This window comes from Platichthys flesus, chromosome 13 (genome assembly GCF_949316205.1).
Source record: "Platichthys flesus chromosome 13, fPlaFle2.1, whole genome shotgun sequence".
Classification (NCBI taxonomy): domain Eukaryota; kingdom Metazoa; phylum Chordata; class Actinopteri; order Pleuronectiformes; family Pleuronectidae; genus Platichthys; species Platichthys flesus.
Window position 1 is genome coordinate 17,331,965 of NC_084957.1, and position 17,859 is coordinate 17,349,823.

Here is a 17,859-nt window from a genome sequence, read left to right on the forward strand (position 1 = left end):
TTCACCGTGTAATCTAATTAGTTGTGGAAGTCTATTATGTTGAGCTGCAGAAAGCAACTGTCCTTGAAAAGAAATTTATTTACAGTACATGTTAGCTCTTTGGAATGGAATTGCATTCTGGAGTGCTCCAAATGTTAACACCCCCCTCCCCCCACCACCACCACCCCCCCACCACCGCCGCAGACACCACCCAACAACCCCTCCTCCCTCTGCCAGTGTCTCACCCGCGTTCTCCTTCTTTCTCCTCCTCTCTCTCTTTTAGCTCCAGACCTGGCCGGCCTCCGAAGAGGACCCAGAGTTTGACATCATCAGAGAACCCCCACATCATGCCCCACTCGGTCCCCGGCCTCATGTCCCCCGGCATGATGCCACCCACAGGTGCGGTTTAGTGTTAAGTCTGTGGAGCGCCCTGTCGCTCTGATTCACTCTGATTCCCTCTGTCTGAGTGTCTTCTATCTCCTTCTTTCTGTCTGTATCACACACACACACACACACACACACACACACACACACACACACACACACAAGCACACACCCAAAACCTCCCTACGAGTAGTGGCCTCCCTGCAGCTTATCCTCGAAATGGCAACCAGTGCAAAGTGACACATGCACCCAACCACCAGACACCAGCAGCTCACTCGTTTACCAAAAGCAGATCCTCCGCTCCCCCCCCCCCGCAGACCAAACGGGGGAGAATAAATTGGAGTGGAGATCTTTTCTCTCAGATTATTCCAGTAGATGTTGCATATTGCCTTAAGTGCCATCTAATTAGTGCGATTAAATCCACTCCACTGGTATATGTACATAGGCAGTGGTGATGCTAAAGCAGGCTTATCGCCACAAGAATCAACAACAACCAGTCGTGCCCTAACTTAGCCTGGGGCCGAGTCTTATTGCAACTAAGGCTTTTGTTCTATTTGTGGCTGGCTTCATTGTGACTGCTTTGATGTTGGTGGCTGTAAGTGCTCTCATTTGCATGTTTTGCTCTCCTTTTTGATATGTACTTAATGATATTGGACTGTCAAACAGAACCTCTTCGAATGCTCACTCGCTCTACACTGCGCAGTGTATTAAACAAACTGTTAAATGTTCCACTTTTAGCTCTACAAAGAGATAAAAAACACCGCAGCTGGATTTTCCACGGTGATCTCTGGTGTGTTTTAACAGACGAGTCATTATCTCGCCTCCATCGTTATTTTTTCTATCACTTGGCAAAGCAGCGCCTGGCGAGGTGTTTGAAAAATTCAATTTTAAACCCGGAATCGGTCCGTCCCTGTGATTCAGTACAATGGAGGTTCACAGGCTGGAGCTTTGAACTCTGGGAATTGGGTGAGGTCACTGGGAATCCGCGCCGCAGCACAGGAGGCGAACTTAAAGGCCTGAGTGAAACACAGAGGAGGACAGAGTTGAGAAGGAGCCAGTGTTATTTAGTGGAACATAAAGCAACAGAAAAGCCCTTTGATATCATCCCCTTTAAGCCCAGAGGGACTCTATGATCTTGACATTTAGTCAGGGTATTCAGGGGGCAGAGATAAAGTAATTGAGGTTTTTTTTTTTTTTTAGGTCTTCCCATAACTGCCTTAAGCCCCCGAACTGTGCAGAGACAGAATTTATCCATCAATTTCCCGTGTTATAATTAAACCATTTATTGTTTTGATGATGGCATTAAGCATTAAACGTCAAGGAAGTTACCGATTTTGACAGATTCATAATTAAGTATGAATGACCACACAGGAGTTATGGCACGGAAGTGGGAAAACTAATTGATCGCCCTGTCATGTCCAAATGTACTGATTGATGATAAAAAGCCCAACATTGAGAAACTGTCTTCAATAGTTATCATGTCATGTCGTGTTAGTTCATTTTTCACACAGGCGGGAATGTGGGTGTGACTCAGAGACGCCCGCCCCCCCCCAAAAAGCCACGGCACAGTTTGACATGGGCTGCAGAGACAAGTCCATTCTCACCTAACCTCTTATCACTCACGAGTGGTTGACTAGCTCCAAATTGCAAAAAAAGTAAAAACTAAATTAGTGTCTGATCACCTGAAGACCCCGGGATTTTATCTTTTGGTGATTTCAAAACCACAAGCAAATATTCCTTTAGATATTACACAAGGACATAAACCAGATTTAAGCCAAGGACCATATTCAACACAGTGTGAAGACGTGTTCCCCATCACACTGCTCGAACAGGACCAGAGGAGCCTATGTGAAACACATTGTTAACATATGTATCTTTGCCCTTGACACCGGTTCCACTTAGGGGAGGACATCTTAATATGCTCAGGCTTCCATTTAAGGAAATACCCTCATATGTGTGTGAGAGGCACACGCGTGTACATGGGCGAGTGTCTGAATGCAGCGCGCATGCTTTGCGTTCATGCCTTGGGGTCGGTGGGGGGGGGGGGGGGGGGGGGAGCTGGAGCCTTTCCAGTCGCTGATGCATTACAGGCAGATTGGCCCTCAAATCGGATTATTTGCTGTGGACTGACACCACAGCGAGATGACATCTACTTTAAAGTGGAGAGGGGCCTCCACTCACACTCTGGCCACTACTTAAGCAGCAGCTTCAATATAATTCATTTATGTCCTGGATATGGCTTCAACCTTTTGAATAACGCAGGAGTACTGCATTTACCATTAGAGAAATGAATGTCACCTACATCCTACCGGGGAGCATCCTGTACTTTACTGATCAAAACAACATTTTCTCCTCTGCTTTACTGTACATGCATGTGTGTGTGGGGATAGCGGTGCCTGCTGCTTTATAGTAGGCGGAGACATATTGTAATATTTATGTTCTTTTAATGCACAATTAGCACGTCAGCTCCCGGAGTGGATCATCTAATCTGGTGCCACTTCAATCTGCTCTAAAATAGATCCAGTAGGCACCTGGTAATTTAGCGCCCTGTTCTTTGTGCCTTCACCCCTCCTCCATCAGTCGGGCCGCTTGTCATAAGGTTAGCGCGCTCTGTAATTGATACTAAATTTGTCATGATGTGGATGGCACAGTACAAGTGGTGCAGCGTAACCTAAGAGTCACGTTGTCCCCCAACCCCGGTTTGTCATCGCTGCGCCGCCACCGCCCCATGCGGTAAACGAGGGCGGCCATGCTCATTGACATGGAGTGTCTCCTCCCTGCTTATCCTGCCCGCCTGATAAATAAAGTGTGTTTTCATTGTTGCCCGTGGTGCGAGTCCCAAACAGAGACGGAGCAGGAAACACAACAGATAAGCTCCGGTTCTCCTTTTTTTTGAATCGCCGCGAGAGAAAGTCATAAAAGTCAGTCTTTTGTGTACTGATGTGAAGTTAATCTGATTTTAATTTAATTATACGAGTTAGTTGCGGAGGGCACAGGCATTGGGCTGTTTTGTTGTAAGAATGTTCTGACATTGGCGCAGGTATGGGGCAGCTCGCATGTTAATTAATGATGAAGATCCTGACAATATGCAGAGGCATGACAGCGTTAAGCCAGTCGGCTGCTGCTTCCTTTGCATATTAATAGATCCTTCATTATTATTTAATATGACAGCTGCTCCAAGGGCTACCATCAGACCTTGTCTCTGTTATTTGCTGTTTTGTGCTCCCCATGTGACAGTGCCATGCTATTCTCCGTTTGTCGAAATGTTCCCTGGTTTTCTCCTCTGACTGGCGTCGGCTCTCTACACGCGGCCGCGATGCGCTGTTTGTTTTGTGCTCAGGAGGATTCCGGCTCCATACGAGAAAAGTGTTGGAAATCCAAAGGTGACTTTGAAAGAATATATGAGGCTGGATTGTTTTGTTTGCATAGTAATGAATGCAGATTAGCGCTGAGCGGGATTGGTGCTGTTGACGTTCAGCCTTCTTGTGGCTTAATAGACTTGTTGCCGGGCGCCAACATCTCCCAGGCTTTCTCATTAGGGTCCACTGTATCGAGGTGTGTGCTATGTGGATATGACAATTGATCCGGACGAAATGAAATAATTATCAGTACAAAGATATCAATTTGTGCCTCACTTCGTCAAGCGCGGGTTGAGATGGTTTCATCGGTATCACTATCACACAACAGCTTTTATTTTCTTAATTCACATTTGAAAAAAAAAAAATTTGGGGGGATTTTTGTACTTATTTTTTTTAATCAGTCCAGGTCGAGAAGGAAAAAAACACACGTTGTGGGCAGACAGGCTGCAGTGCAATAAACAACAGGGCTCTCACAGCCAAAGTTAGAGAGCGTCGGGGGGGGGGGGGGGGGAGCACCACTGCAGCACTTTGAGCGGCACCTGATTTGTGGGGGGAATTTATCACACAAACAGCCCAGAGGTGATTTCAATATTTACTCGGCAGTCTGTTCTGCATACGTCTCATTTGGAAAACAGTTGACTCTTGCCCATTATACACAAATGAAGGCTGACCTTCAGACTGGGCAGAGGCCACATTCATTATGTGGAAAAGTAGCACCTTCTTATGAGGCAATGCTTCTTTTCTTTTTTTTCTTTTTTTTTTCTCTCCCCCTGCTCGGGCCTATGCATATGGAACAGCAGCCAGGGCCCATTGCAAACGAGAGGCCCCTCGTTGACATGATGTATACTGTACGTCAATATGGTACTGATGTATTTTAAGATGCAAACAAGGCTTTAAATTATATGCACCTCCATGTCAGTGGCTCAGAGTGACTCTCGCCATCTGCCTATCAGCTGGGGATGAGAGGAGAGGGTGCCCAGGCCGGTGTGTTCCTGCGTGTGTGCGTGGTTTTGTCAGCGCCGGCTCGTGCTCGTGCGCGCATGTATCTATTAAAGCCACATGTTTGATTTCTACCTCTCCTTGTACCTGTGTCTCCCCACAACTGCATGGCTAATAGCTGCTCTTGAGTCCCATCACGAAGACGTGACAGCTTAGTGATGATAAACGCAGACGTTGCCTTGTTCCGCATCAAACGTAAGGCAAACCTGCATATCAAGTGTGAGCAGCCTCTGTAAAAGGGCAGGTGATACTGTATACTGTGTGTTGTGGATGCGAGTGATTCCACTAATAGGTACATCTCTTCTCTTTTTTTTCTTTCTTTCCATGCATCTTTGATTTTTGTTGCGGGGATTGGCACGACGAGTCGCGGCGCTCTCCTGAGACACAGCGAGCCTACAGGAGCTTTAAGCGCTATCTGTCCCTGCTGTTTGAGACCAGCCTCATGAATAAAGATTTCAGTCACGTTCGATACACCAGAACCCCGGAACTAGCACAATGACAAACCAATGGTTTATGATCTCTGCAGTGTGCTCAGCATATGTATGTCTATAATCTCGGACTTGCTATATCAATCATGTGGAGTCCATGTTGATCAAGGTGGACAACCATGTAAAATATAGCTACTGCAGCGTATATTCAGGGGCGGCAGTGGAAAGTGAATGGTTATTTTAAATGGGATGTCAATGGTCATTAAAAAAAAATGATTGTGATTTAAACTCAACAATATTTGACTTGTTGATAGGAAGTCAGAAAGTGATATCAATATTTCATTTTTTTTATGTTCCAAACATTTTTTTGGGGTTAATCCAAGAATACAGAAATAACACGTTCAGAAGAAATATCTTTAATATTTTAGGTTTTGAGGATTATTAATCAGGTTTTATAATCAGTTAAAAAAAATCTAAACACTATTGAAGTCCTGAAATCCCAATATGGTATTTTATTTATTAGAGGTTTTGTTGTTGTCCATATGTCCAATCTTGCCCCCACAGCACAGTTCCTCATTAATATCCTCCTTCAAATGTCCTAAACGTGTTTTGGATAATGTACTGGGATGAAACATAATTTCAAACATCCATCTTTTATTTCCCTTTTGAACATAAATCATATTCCTCAACTCATTTTACACACACTCTCTAAGTAGTGAATAAACTCAAAGCCCCTTACAAGTTTGAAAGAATAAAATACTTGAATCCGGGCATCATAGTTGTTCCATTCTGCGTGGCCTTGACGCTCACAAGAGGCCTCTTATTATGAAGCACTTCAGAATATAGCTGTGAAGAAATGGAACCGGCATTATTTAAGGGTGATTTGAGCCGATGAATATGTTTGAATGTGTCACTGAAAACCCACTTTGCTGTGCAGCATTTTTTAAAGATGCGGGTCTCGCTGTGTATTTGTTTCACGTGTCGACCCTCTCTCGCCTCCTGGTTTGATTTTATCGCCCTTGAACCCTGCCGTGTCACATCGTATCACTACGCCTCTACTTTATATCGCTGTTTATAATAGGCTGTACACACAAAATGCTTACATCATGCACTATTACCTTGACTGCATCTATTCCAATCAAGATACAAATACATCAAAACAGAGGAAAAGGGTGACACATTTATAAAAATCATATTTCCACACACACACACGGATGATAACCTGCTGTGAAGATCACCCCTGTCAGAGGAGGTAAAACCAAGCCGTGGTCTCACCGCCGCTCACTCTGCATACTTTATAAAATTATTCATTTTTTTTTTTTTTTATTATTCTCTCGAAGCTCTTTTTTTCTTCCATTTAGTTTTTTTATTTGCCAGGTGGCAGTGGCCCGGCCCCAGTAGACATGTAGCGTTCTGTAAGCGCTCCGTCTCCTCTCCTCTCTCTCTCCAGGCCTGACAGCGGCGGCGGCAGCAGCTGCCAACGCAGCCATCGCCGAGGCCATGAAGGTCAAGAAGATCAAGCTGGAGGCGATGAGTGGCTACCACGGCAACGCCAACCACCACGGGGCCGACGAGAATGGAGACCTCAGCTCCGGCGTCGGTGAGGACGCCCTTCACAGACACACTGTCACAAACAGAAAGCACACATATATTCACGTTAACGGACGACAAATGCACGCTGTGTGAGTGTCCACGGGCAAAGACACAGACACACACACACACATTAAGACTCACATTCTTATCATCATTTGGACACAGTAAGAGAATTCAAGGCTTTTCCATTGTCATACAATCATGGATGTACTATTTTCTAAATTAGAATTATAGATATTTACTCTATGATTGATTATTGTCCAAATGCATATTTAGATGACTGATAACTGACATGATTTAAAACAAATCCTGAATCTGTATTTAGACGAATGCGTTTCGAGTGAGGCTCATGATCTCTGAGTTATGACCAATTAAATTCATCACGTTTCGTTAAGGGCAGAATAACATCACGTTACGCAGGATGGCTTGGACTTGTCAAACTAGCTTTAGCTTCAGCGGCAGGCCGTGATTTAAGGCGTTGTGACAGTTTATGTGCTCAGACCACGCCTCCACGAAACTGACCTATGAATACATTTTTCAGGGCTCCCGCACATATTAAATGACTAACCTTAAATATGCATCTCATTCTGCACATACATCAGTATGTACATTAAAAATCAGATGGGCTGATCCCATCCTGGATTCTTCAAGAGATCGTACATCTTGTCCAAAAAATGTGCAGATGACCGAATTTACAGTGAGTCAGAGTTTTGCGTTATGACCATTTAAATTTAAATAAAAGAAATAAAAAAATGTAAAAAATATATTTCAGCGATATTTGAACAGAATAATATTTTCCACTTTTTTCTTTTTAAATAATAAACGTGTGTTCAAGGGGAGTGAGTCTGATCCCTTGCAAATATCTTTTTACTAATAAACAGTATGACCCCACTCATGCATCAAACCATTCACTGACAATGTATTCAGGTTTTGTCCTTTCTCACCCTTCTCTGTATAAATATATATAAAGTTTATAAACCTACATTGTTTCGACAGTCATGTGACAAACAGTGTTTTCCAACGGACAGATATTTACCTCAGATTAAAACCAAAAGCTTTTACACTCGTTGCCCAACTTTGTACCAGATTTAATTGAAACCTGCAATTAGTTGTTGCGATGCTGCTTTGTTAACAGTCACACAAATATACAGAACCAAAAACCAATTTGCCACGGGTCATAACTGATCCTATACACACAATATAGCTCATCCTAAATCAAATATTTTCCCGACACCGTGTCCTCTCTGCTGCTGTTTTCTTTCAAACGGGGAAATATTGTTTTTTGTTAAGTTTACATTCACTGTCAATATTAACTTTGTTAAGGTAAGTCCTGCTTCCTCTAGTTACGTTACACGTTTGTGTTGAAAGGACGAAAAAAAAAGAAGAAAGAAAACATTCTAAATAGCAAAGTGAAACTGTGAGCACAGTTTCCCAAAGCTATCAGCTTTTAACAAGGCCTAATTGAATTGCTGTGAGAGCCCTGGTTTTTCAGTATGTGCCATTTCAATTAATTATTAGCCCTAAAATGCAGAAGGATTTTCGTAATATCACACAGAACCACTTAGTGTATTAAAGAGAATGATAATGTATGTTGGTGCAGATTCATGAGCCCATTCCAAATTATAGACCCGAATGTAATCCCCGTAGCTTTGGTTGCTAAATGGAGGTTTTGATTCACTTACAGTAATAAATGGCTCGACGGCTGAATACATTTCAACAGCAATACTTGACACCGCGGCGCTCCTGGCGTGCGGGATGAAAACAGGATGTGTTTCTAAGCAGATTTAACAATGCAAAATGCATAAAGTGTGAGGTCATCACTCTGAGAGAATGGAGTGTGTAAAAAAGAGAATATGAGCGTGCGAGGTCACGGAAATAAAGATAAATGTGAGCACCAACTGCAAGGCTATGGCAATGGAGCTAATAAGAATCTGTTTTATCTTTTTACAATTTAAATTGTAACCTTGAGCCCACAGCCAGCCACTCGGGCTCCCCGTAGAATCATAATTCTGGCGAGGGGGAGCAGCTCTAGGTATGGGTGCACGGGCCACAGCATTAGCTCTCTGAGTGAAATATATGGCAGTGACGCCTCTCGGCCCCATCCACAATCAATTGGATTCTTTTCCTTTAATATTTACTCGCAGCGATGAGATGCTCGTCTGCATGGTGATGAACAGTCTGCCACTGGCGTTTGAAGGTGACCTGTCAGTGAGTATGGACAAATCTCTCGCTCGCAGAAATGTAGAAAATAAATCATTAGGGGCAGGCAGTCCGACAGGGGCCTCTCTCTCTCCCTCACTCTCCTCGGATTTAAATCAGCCCAGATTTATGATTTGAATTAATGCTTCGTTTGGTCAAAGGAATGGGTCGCCGAGACAAATGATGTTTGGTACTGAAACCATCCTAATATTGATTACTGGTTGTCGCAGCAATCTCTTGTTTATATCAAGCACTCTCCTGTGACAGGGTGGCCACCAGGAGTCATCCTGATAATACGCCGAAGAAATATGGGCCCGCTCTGCACTGCAGGGGCCATGAAACACGGCTCGCAGCGTGCCGTCTTCTTCATCCGGCCCGGGGCTTCCACCCGCGTGTTTATTTTTTAATGGAAGTGTTTTTGCAATTTCGCTGACTGACTTAAAAGAAAAAAAAAAGCATGATTACATTCCAGAAGTGTCTCACTCTGGCTTGTTTGCTCAAACTATTTTGGACTGTGAATGCCTAATATGTCCAGCTCTCGGGCTTATTATCCAGCAGCAATCTGAACTTCTAAATCGCTGGACTGATATAGCTCAGAGTGGGCAGAAAGAAGAGGCCTGTATTTGGCTGTGGCCTCGCCGGGATGTTGTCGGTACTGACTGTTCAGAGCTGGGGTATGACTTCATGCTGTTTTTCTTTTTTTAACACACTCAGGCCACAGCTGCTCTCAGGAAATGGACTGGACTTTTATAATCGGCTTCAGCCACGACTCACAGCAAACGGATGTGTTTACTCACACACATGATGTTACCCGCCATGACAGGAATTGATGTGATCATGTGTGTATCTCTGATAACACCACAAAGGACATAGATCCGTTTTATCAGAAGGAGCAGCTACATAATAAACTCATCGGTAAAAAAAAAAATAAGTAAGATCCTCCTCGGGCTCACACACAGGTGCTCCGTCTCAGTGTTTGTCTGAAGAATATCTTGTTTTGCAAAGAGCTTAAAGCGAGACAGCCAGTGAAGGACACTCTGTTCTGTTTGTAGAGTTGGATTTGCCCGTCACTGTCTTTGTGTTGATGTGAACCGAACGGGACTAATGTTTCTCCCCCGCATTAAATATTCAGCACAATTAGACCTTCCTGTTTGCATCAATGTTATTAATTATACGAGGGGGGGGGGGGGAACAAAAAGCCGTTTCCACCCTAAGCCAAAATAACCAAACATGCCGAGTGAGAGGAGAGGAGGGAAACCGGTGTGGTGAGACACAGATACAAAACGATGAAGACGTGGTGACATACACATTTAAAAAGAGACAGAGTGAGAGTTGTGTGTGTGTTTCTTTGATTCCCTCCCTCACGCTCTTTAGTCGGGCAGACAGAGCCCTCTCAAAGCACAATGTGGATTGTTCCCTCGTCTCTCAGGAAATGCCACAATTACAGATCACAGACCAAGCAAAACACGTGTGGCGCAGGGCCTTGAGGGGGATAAACAGCCCCGCCATTCCCTCCCAGTGCACTGACCCCAGCCACAACCTTCATTACTGGGAAAGAAAATATTGTCAGCTGCCCACTAACAAACACCTGCCAATTTCAAGAGAAGGAATTGCTTTTTTCAGCTGCGGAGGGAAAATAAAGTGTTTCTCCGACCCTCAGAAGAAGGAGTGGGAAGAAAGGATAATGCAACATTCACCCTTGTGCTTGTTTCCTCCGACTCTGTCTCACTTACTTCTCTGTGTTTCACCCTCTGCCTCTCTTTGGCCACTGGGTGCTGCCCTGCCACTCATCTGACTCCTCGCCACACACGTCTAATGGAGCTGAAATCTCGTTTGTAATTAGATATGGGAATTCCATTGTCTGCAGCCAGATGATGCCGTGACATGCCGGCCAAACAACGCGGCGACTGACAGCAAGGCAGGAAAAGAGGACAGAACACTGACTGCAAACTTTTCAAATATTTGCTCAACCTGTAACGAAGCCGTATAAGCAGTTACACTCTGCAGCACTGTTTCACAACCTGAAAGCCCTTTGTCTCGCATCCGTGGCTTCAGTCCAGGCTGCCTGGGCCCGACAGGGAGCGGGGGAGCCACATGCTCCGCTGAAGCTGGACGGGTGGTGACAGGTACCTGGAGTGTTGCCTGACTGAGAGTTGAGAGGAAGAGGTTCTGGGTGAGATGATGGGGAAGCATCATGCTCCCTTCCCAGGGTCATCAGGCTAATTTCTGCAAGCCCCACCCTCATGCTTGCATCTTTGCCTGTGCGTGGGTTTGTGTGTGTGTTTGCATGCGTGCTCGCGTGAGAGCGAGAAAGAGGGGGCCCTGGCCCCTGAGAGTGCTCTGTGAGGAGACCACAGCTGTACACTCCCAGCAGCTAATTGGTCCTTATCTAGCTGTCCCATTCATCTTCATTTTTTACCAATTACTGAGCATTATCTGTGTTCTCAGTTGGGTATGGGACTTAATCCTTTTTGGTTAAGCTGGTGCTACAGCTTGCAAATTTCAAATAGAGGAAGGAGGGGTGGTGTTTATGCGTGTGTGTGTGTATGTGTGTGTGTGTTTGAGTGTCGTGGGGGGGGGGGGGTAGTTGGGGAGGCTTGGAGAAAGCAGGGAAAGGTGGAGGGGAGGCGGAGAGGGGTTGGGGGGGTTAAAGTCATAGCAAAAACCAACTCTGAAAGTTCCCATCATCCCTCACGGGCAGGATGCAATCAATAAACAGTGACATCACACAAAGGAGAGAAGGGGAAAATGGAGGGGATCAATTATTGGCGTTATAATTCAAGTCCTTGTTTGCAAACGTTGCAGCCTCATTGATTAGGCCGCTCGTGTTGCACTCACCATTATTGACTGGTTAAAACCATATTTTCTCATCATCAGTGGTTTTGCATTGGCGGTCACACAGATAACAACGCTGTGAGGGGCGCCATTAATTATTCACAATGTATTCATTTTAAAGCACAGGGAGTCCAAATCACCCTGTTTACCCTACAAACAATACAAGCAGAGTACATTGCTCATCCAGAAGGTACATCAAGACGCCGCAATCTGGGACAGTTAGCCTTAATTTTCCGAGATCAATGCAGAACTAGGCTCCTCTCTATATGGGGTCCGCACTTGGCCATGCTGCAGAGCCGAGTGGAGTCAGCCTGGAGACCATGCACTAATTACTGGAGTGTTTACCGCTCTGCTGGATAGCATTTGTACCATTTTGGATCATATCTGTGAGTAAATGTGCTTTGCGCTAGACCGATAAATATGACATTAAGACGACAGTGTTTTTGTATGAAATAACAGTGGAGGAAAAAAAAAGATAGTCATCAATTATAGAATAAACACAGGACTTAAAATGGGTGAAATTAAGAGGCCTGCACGTATGTATACTTCCAGGACGTGGGGGGACGCATGTCAGTAGACGCAGACAGTAACAGGCACAAAAGCAGGACACATATAGAGCGACTGCTTCTGCACTTTGATAGGGATCTGTTTGGTCACACTCTCTGCGCCAGCTGTCAGCCCAGCTCCACTGCTGCGATTTAATTAGTCTGTTTATGTCCTTTCTAATAATAAAGCTCTCTGGGTGGAAGGACACATCCAACTGGCTGTAGCTGCACTCTCCAACCTGCTAGCTGCACTAGTGCTGGTGGCCCAGCGCAACAAAATGTGGGCCATGATGGAGGATGGTGGCTACTTCTTGCTCCTCTAGACAGAACAATGGCCCTCGGGCTCAGATCTAGTATCACCCCCTACTCAATCCTAACCTTAACCATTAGGGGATAAAGCACATACTGACCTGATATGAGTGTCTAGGGGCAACTTCATCCATCTTCCTCTCTAGCTCTCTTGTGGGAGCCTTTGTCAGACGGAGCTCTTGAGAGAGACTAGATTGTAGCCATAGGCTGAATGGAATTCGTTTCACGAACATATCATAACACCTCTGTCGCTGTAACAGATTATTGTCTCGTCTGATTTACGCCGTTTCAGTGTGCTTTGTTTTGATTTCTCGTTATTCCGAACTGGACCAAATCGCGGTGTCAGACACCCCGAGCAAGACAGAGAGCGGCCGAGCAGACAGACAGCCTTCCAGCCTGACTGAAGAGCTTGATGGGTCTCTGGCTCTCTCTTGGGATTTAGCCCCTCACCATCTCTCTATTAGGCTGCCAGGCTCTTGGGAGCCAGGTGACAGATAAAGTGAAGAAGGACACACACACATTTTAATAGACATTTCAAAAGATAAAACCTGATAATGATTTCTCTTGTTAATGAAGTCTAATGTCCTCGTTCTAATTCTGGTAGCGTCCTCTGTTAAGCATCAGCGTAACACTTGAATATGCATGATTGGTAAAATGCGAAGGCGCACCGATGTAGCCACAAAACACACAAACGCAGACAACTGCAGAAATAGATTACAATAACTGGGGGAATTGATTAAACATCATTTCCGTAATGATCCGAATCAAGTTCTATCATGTTTGAGTGGCAGCACAGTTTCCAGATCAGAGGGAGGAGGAGACACGAGCAGGAGGAGACTCACGAGACGAAACCCCGTGTCACAGAAATATTTGTTTGATTGTCTCGGGCGGTTAGTCGCAGGAGCTATACAAAAACAACTGACCAGTCGAGTTGTCATCCCTCATCAACATTAGGCCTCATTCTTCATTAATTGGATGGATTAATTTGGAGCGCTTTGATGCCGGGGTGATGCATGCGTTGGGCTGTCCCCTCCTCACTATTCTCTGTCAGGTTGAATTTAGCCAGGGAAGGGGCTGACCTTTGAAAGAGAAGAGATCAACACAATTTGAAAAGACAATGTCACTTGGTGTAAATGTGATACGTGTAATGAATGACATTCAACCTTTCAGTGATGATGAGCTTTCGCAGGTTGCAGTAATGTGAAAAATATGCACACTGTGTAATTGCATAGATTGTGGTGCAGTTTAGGCATATGCCGCTAAGGTGGTGCGGCATTAGAGTCTCGGTATCATGTGCTCTCATTTGACTGTGAATATGTCTAAAGAGGACGCATTAGCATAGAGCAACAATATTACTGTGTAGACAATAACAGTAATGACAATATACAGTGATGACAACAGGAAAATGGCAATCTCTTTGACTGTGATTACCCTTTGAAAATGTCCCGTATTGGTGTGATAGAATTATCTGGTTCTGTTCCACGGAAGCACTCTGTCTGTTACCTGAAACGAAGAGAAAGGTTGTTGCCTCTCTATTATGACCTGGGTTCCCTTATCCAAATAGAGCCATCAGCCGTGTGCTGGGCCCAGACATCTTCGTCATCACACCGCCGCTCCTCTGGGACCAAGATAAAGACAGAGAAGAGCGAGCAAGTTCAAACAAATGTTGAGGAATTTCACAATCTAGCCAGTGCTGACAAACAGAGGAAAAAGTCTTTCTGGTTAAACGGTGTAAACTTAAGAAATTAGTTCAAATTCATAAAAAAATATCAATTTAAGAATTTGAATTGTTACACTGCAATTTCCAAAAACATGCAAATGGAGGAAACATCCGGATCAATAGGACAACACACGCACTGCAAAAAGAAAACATGCCACAATTACTCACAACTTAACAAAATACTCAAAACAGTATTTAATTGTGTTGTGCGTATTTTCCAGGGCTATTTCAAATTGCACGTGTTTTCTGAGATTGTGGTGTGCGTTGAGCTCTCATGGCCACCGTAGTAATTAGATCCAAACTAACGACCTCTTCCTGGGCCGCTGTGATGTAGAATTCACTTTACAGTCAGATACATCACACACCTTGAACTCATTATCACTGCAACCATGAACCATACACTGCATTACCGATTTCCTCTCACAGAGGGGATTGTAACGGAGGAAGTGAGAGCGCAGGAGCTAGTGATGCTAATTTTGTAATTAAAACGGATGATCTGATGACCACATGCAAACTGATCCCCCCCCAAACAACCCCCCCGGTTACCGTCACCGTCCACCAAAGTGATATGACGACTGAGTGGGCCGTGATTGATAACGCTCGTCAATATATTTCATTCCAGGAGCCTTAGTCAAATGACAACTGGTTGTCATTGACTGAAAGCAATCTTTTTAAAAGGGGAGCCTTTGCTAAGTATCAGATGAAAATGATTCCTCTGTCTGCTTGGGTGTCACTGTCTGCAGGAGCTTTATTGATTGGGCTTGAATATATTGCAGCCGCAGTAGTAACAGCTGCTGGTAATATCTCTTCTCTCCTCCTGCTCCCCTCCTCTGTTTCGCGGCGCTTTTCTCCGCCACAGCTTATTTTCCTCGGCAGATCGGATGTTGCCGCTCCCTCGTGCCGATGTTGTGTATTTATCAAGAGTGATGTGTGACAAATGTAAAGTGAGCCTGGTTCTGACCCAAATTACAGGAGCGCAGGCCGTTTGGTTAATGTGTCCTGAAGGCCTGGCTGCACTGGCCACCCCCAGCCATGTGCATGATTGCATTAACTAAAACCCGCCATTGTCTCTCCCCCGCTCTATACGCTCACTGTTATCAAGCACAAGGATGTTGGCATTGGTTGGTAAAGGTCATTTACTGTAATGAGATTTGCCACATGCAAGCATATGGCTTGATTATTGCCCTGTTCGTTAACATTTTCAGCAAAGAGACAAATAGACAGCTAAAAGTGGGGCCGGTGCGGGCGGGGGGGGGGGTGGCGAAAAACGTGTTTAGCATTTATTCTTCCTTCTTTTTTTTTCTTCTTTTTTTTTTTACAACAGATCTGTCACAGAGATGATTGATCTTTCAATTTCATAAGGAATGCCTGCCATTAGAGCCGGGGATTTAAATTATCCCATAAAAGTTGCCTGCCTTAGATTTTACACACTTAAAGGACAAACACCTCTGTCTGCCTGCTTGATAATTTCTGCCACATGTTACACTCCAGTGGTTTGGGGTAGGAAAGCAATTATGTTACCTCATCAAACCAGAAATGTTTTCTTATCATGGTTTCTCTTACATTACCTTACATTAGGCATCTTGGCAGGCAATCTTTGCCCACCTGAATCCCTGAGAAGTCTATCTCTGCATCCTGGCACACTAAAAACGCATTTTGTTTGTTGATGTGCGCGAGCTTGAAATGCATCCAATCATTGCGTGTTCTAGCGATGCAACGCATATTGTTTGCATGTGTGTTCTACGTCTGGCCGGCTCCATGTGGCATGTGAGTACGTACCTATGCACAATTATCTATACTGCATCACTGTCTGAGCGTGCGTCCATATGTTTTCACGTGTACTTCGCCCTGTTGCGGCGTGATGTATCCTTTTTATGTGCCTGTGTGTGCACGTGAGTGTTCAGCAGGTATTTAACAAAGGCAAGATGTTTGCTTTATTATCAACATTAACTGCGTAAACACAAAAGGCTTCAAAGTTTCATTCAATGACACTGAGGGGCTGTGGGTGGCTACATCAAAGCTCGATACCTTCCTCTCCCCCCCCCCATTTTAATGAGAAACAGGACTCTCCAGCCTTGACTGAACCTGCCATCTGTGTGTGTGTGTGTGTTTTTCCCTTGTTTGTGTGTGTATGAATGTGAGACCAGTTGTGTTTTTGTGTATATGTAAGCCTGCACTTGTGTTGCATAAAGTGGCACCACGATGCCAGACAGCCATATTTATGGAGGCTGAGTCTCGTGTTTGATCTAACGGCTAGAAGGCTCCCCCCAGCTCGCACAGGCAGGGCTTCTGATTTTGGAGATTAACAGTTATGGTAAAGATGAATAGCTGATTAGTGCCGAGGAGAGACCTCTAAATGTCTTGCCGCATGACAGACACTTTTTCACGAGCCATTCATTTCCTTCTGGGACCGGTGTGCAAACCCTTGATACGACCACAACAAAGACTCCATGTGTGCGCGCGCCGCCGCCTCACCTTTGTCAGAGAAATGCATACACGACATGGGGGCATTTTACAAGCGCAATTAGGAGGACAACCGAGATTGTTTTGCAGCCGCCGTCTCCCTATGCATTGTGCTGTGAGTCGGTCCATTTTAGCTGCTCGGCTGGAAAGGCCCTGTTCGGTTTGACAGATCAGAAGAGGAAACAAAAATGATCTCGACACCATGAAAACCAAAAGGCTTAGCACTGAGCAAATCAGCCTTTTGTCTTGTTCAATTCAAATCAAAGGATAACCAGGAATGTTTGTTTGACAACAGCATTTACAATGCATTGTTCTGAAGCCCAGAGCCTCCCAAACAAAGACAGATAGGCTTTAAACAAGTCATTTAATTAGCACTGGATCCACGGCTTTGCCTGCGCCAGCCAATTATACATTCCTGAGGCGATGTGCAGGTCCTATTTCACGGCAGCGAGAGGCAGATCCTCTCCAGCCCTGTCTCTTACAGTGCATCTCTCCTTTTCCATTTAAGAGAAGGTAAATAGCCCAGACAGACAGCTTCATTAGCCAGCATCTGAAGAGCGTGGGGCCGATTGTCGCTTAAATAGTGCGCTTTTACTGCAGGCCCAGGCGGCGACCTCCGATCAATTACAGCTGACATTATTGTTTGTCGGGAGCTTTTTTTCCTGGACAGAGGGAGTAAAAAACGAGATCAGGCCTGAGCTTTGGCTGGAAATGTAATCTTCCTCCTCTCTTTGGTTCTTTTCGCTCCACAAACAATAAATCATTCAGTTGAGGAGATAATAAAGTGCCAAGTAGGAGCTAGTTTAATTTTTGTCAGGGGAAATCTGTCCACAACAGAGTTAAGGGTAAGGGGGCTGGCTGCTGCCGCCATAGCATTTTCAGTGACAATGGCTTACTTCCTTTTATTCCCTTATTTTCCTCTGTAGGGTTAGATGGCCACAAAAGGCTGAAATCCTGTTTAGATGAAGATTAACTGCAGCACAAATCACTGCAGGTTATCATTTCTGTCATCAAAATAAATGACTGCCCTCTCTTTAATCATTTTA

At 44.7% G+C, this 17,859-nt stretch overlaps 1 protein-coding gene across 6 annotated transcripts in view; it reads left to right on the plus strand.

Moving 5' to 3' along the window:
* Positions 1-17,859, plus strand: part of dachd (dachshund d) — a 93,513-nt gene that overhangs the window by 47,729 nt on the left and 27,925 nt on the right. For 4 of the 6 annotated variants that reach the window (XM_062403086.1, XM_062403090.1, XM_062403085.1 and 1 more), the window contains exons 2-3: positions 263-378; positions 6,600-6,749. In XM_062403086.1, the coding sequence (XP_062259070.1) occupies positions 263-378; positions 6,600-6,749 (266 nt within the window). The remainder of the gene's footprint in view (positions 1-262; positions 379-6,599; positions 6,750-17,859) is intronic. The other 2 variants (XM_062403088.1, XM_062403089.1) reach the window with 1 other exon arrangement.